At 60.6% G+C, this 1,423-nt stretch overlaps 1 protein-coding gene across 1 annotated transcript; it reads right to left on the minus strand.

Moving 5' to 3' along the window:
* Positions 1 to 17: 17 nt before the first annotated feature.
* LOC105509550 (complement C4-B-like) lies at positions 18 to 639 on the minus strand (the record flags this gene model as incomplete). The annotated part of the gene is made up of 3 exons (XM_011938807.1): positions 18 to 140; positions 225 to 314; positions 481 to 639. Coding segments are annotated over 3 exons (372 nt in total), but the record flags the coding sequence as incomplete, so codon positions are not given.
* Positions 640 to 1,423: the final 784 nt, after the last annotated feature.

Here is a 1,423-nt window from a genome sequence, read left to right on the forward strand (position 1 = left end):
CCGAGGGAGGGGCAGGCCAGGGCCTCGGCGGGAAGACTGACCGTACTCCACACGGGGGTAGTAGCAGGCAAACTTCATCCTGTAGCCATCCTCGTCCTGCAGACCCCGCTCCAGGGCGCGACGCTGGCGAGGGCACTTCCCTGAAGTCGGGGGCCCCATCAGACAGTGTGGGGGGTCCCCGGCCATCCCACCTCCACTGCCCCGCCCCAGGCCCTCAGTCTCACCCTCAGCACACTGGCAGACTTCAGCAGAACACAAGGTGGCCAGGAGTCTGCTCTTACTTGGTGCCCCGTAAAACACAGAACATCTGCGCTCTGGAGAACAGAGAGGAGTTAGGGCACGGGTCCCTCTGTTCTGCCTCCTCAGTCCCAGGGAGCCCCAGCGCTTTCTGCCCCCCACACTACCCCAGTGTCCACTGTCCCACAGGAGGGCACCTATGCCACAGCTCTCCCGAGCTCCAGGGCGCCCCGCAGTGCTCACCCGGGTTGTAGTAGTCGTACAGGGCTGCGCTGGCCGGCTGCACCAGCCCCACGGGAACTTCCTGCACAGCCTCAAAGCCCACGCACTCCCGGGAGGTGGGGACCTGGCCCAGCGTGGGGAGGAGAGATGAGGGACCCACTCCCTGGGCCCTGCAGCCCCCTATATTGGATTTCCTTGGCCTGTTTTTGTTTGGTTCCTGTTGGCCTTCTCTCCAGTGTCCTTCACATTCTGGTACCTTCCTACTCAGAGAACTCTCAAAGCTGTTCCGCAAGGTCTCTGGTGACTTCACTTCCCAGAGGGTGACCTTGCGCCAGTCTTCACTGCCCCAGGCCCTCAGCAGAGTCTTGCATCATGGACATGTTCTCTGTGAGACTGTCCCTAAGCTAAGGGTTAGCTTCGGGAACATCCTTGGTTCTGAGCTGGTCATTTCTTACATTCCCTCCTTCGGAACTTGCTTCCTCAGTGCTCCCCTGTGGGGGCCTCAACCACTCCCTGCCTTCCACTAAACCACTCCAGGCTGATGATTCCCAAACTCAACTTGCAGCTCCATCTCTGCATTAGGGTTTTGGCAGGACCTGTAAGTTCTCCAGGGCACTCTGCCTGCCCCCAAACCCACTCACCCTCCTGACAGCTCATCTTTGTCATGGATACAACTGGGTCCTCCTTTATTTGCCATCACCTAACTGCAGGTTCTGTCATCCTGCCTGACCCCCCGACTCGGGTCCCAGGCCTGACCCCTCCTCACGCCCACACAGGCCCAGTCCACATGGTGCCCTGCCAGTGTCTCTCCTGAGCTGGGCTGCCGCGCCGTCAGCTCCCTATCCGGGAATCTTGCTGGCTCTGTGTTTTCCATTGAGTTCAACCCAGATGTGTCAGCCAGGCTTCCCCAGCTGATGGGGGCTGGCCCCTCTGCACACACTGGGTAGGGGTCTCCCTGACCCAC

Source organism: Colobus angolensis, unplaced genomic scaffold (assembly GCF_000951035.1).
Source record: "Colobus angolensis palliatus isolate OR3802 unplaced genomic scaffold, Cang.pa_1.0 Scaffold10037, whole genome shotgun sequence".
Taxonomy (NCBI): domain Eukaryota; kingdom Metazoa; phylum Chordata; class Mammalia; order Primates; family Cercopithecidae; genus Colobus; species Colobus angolensis.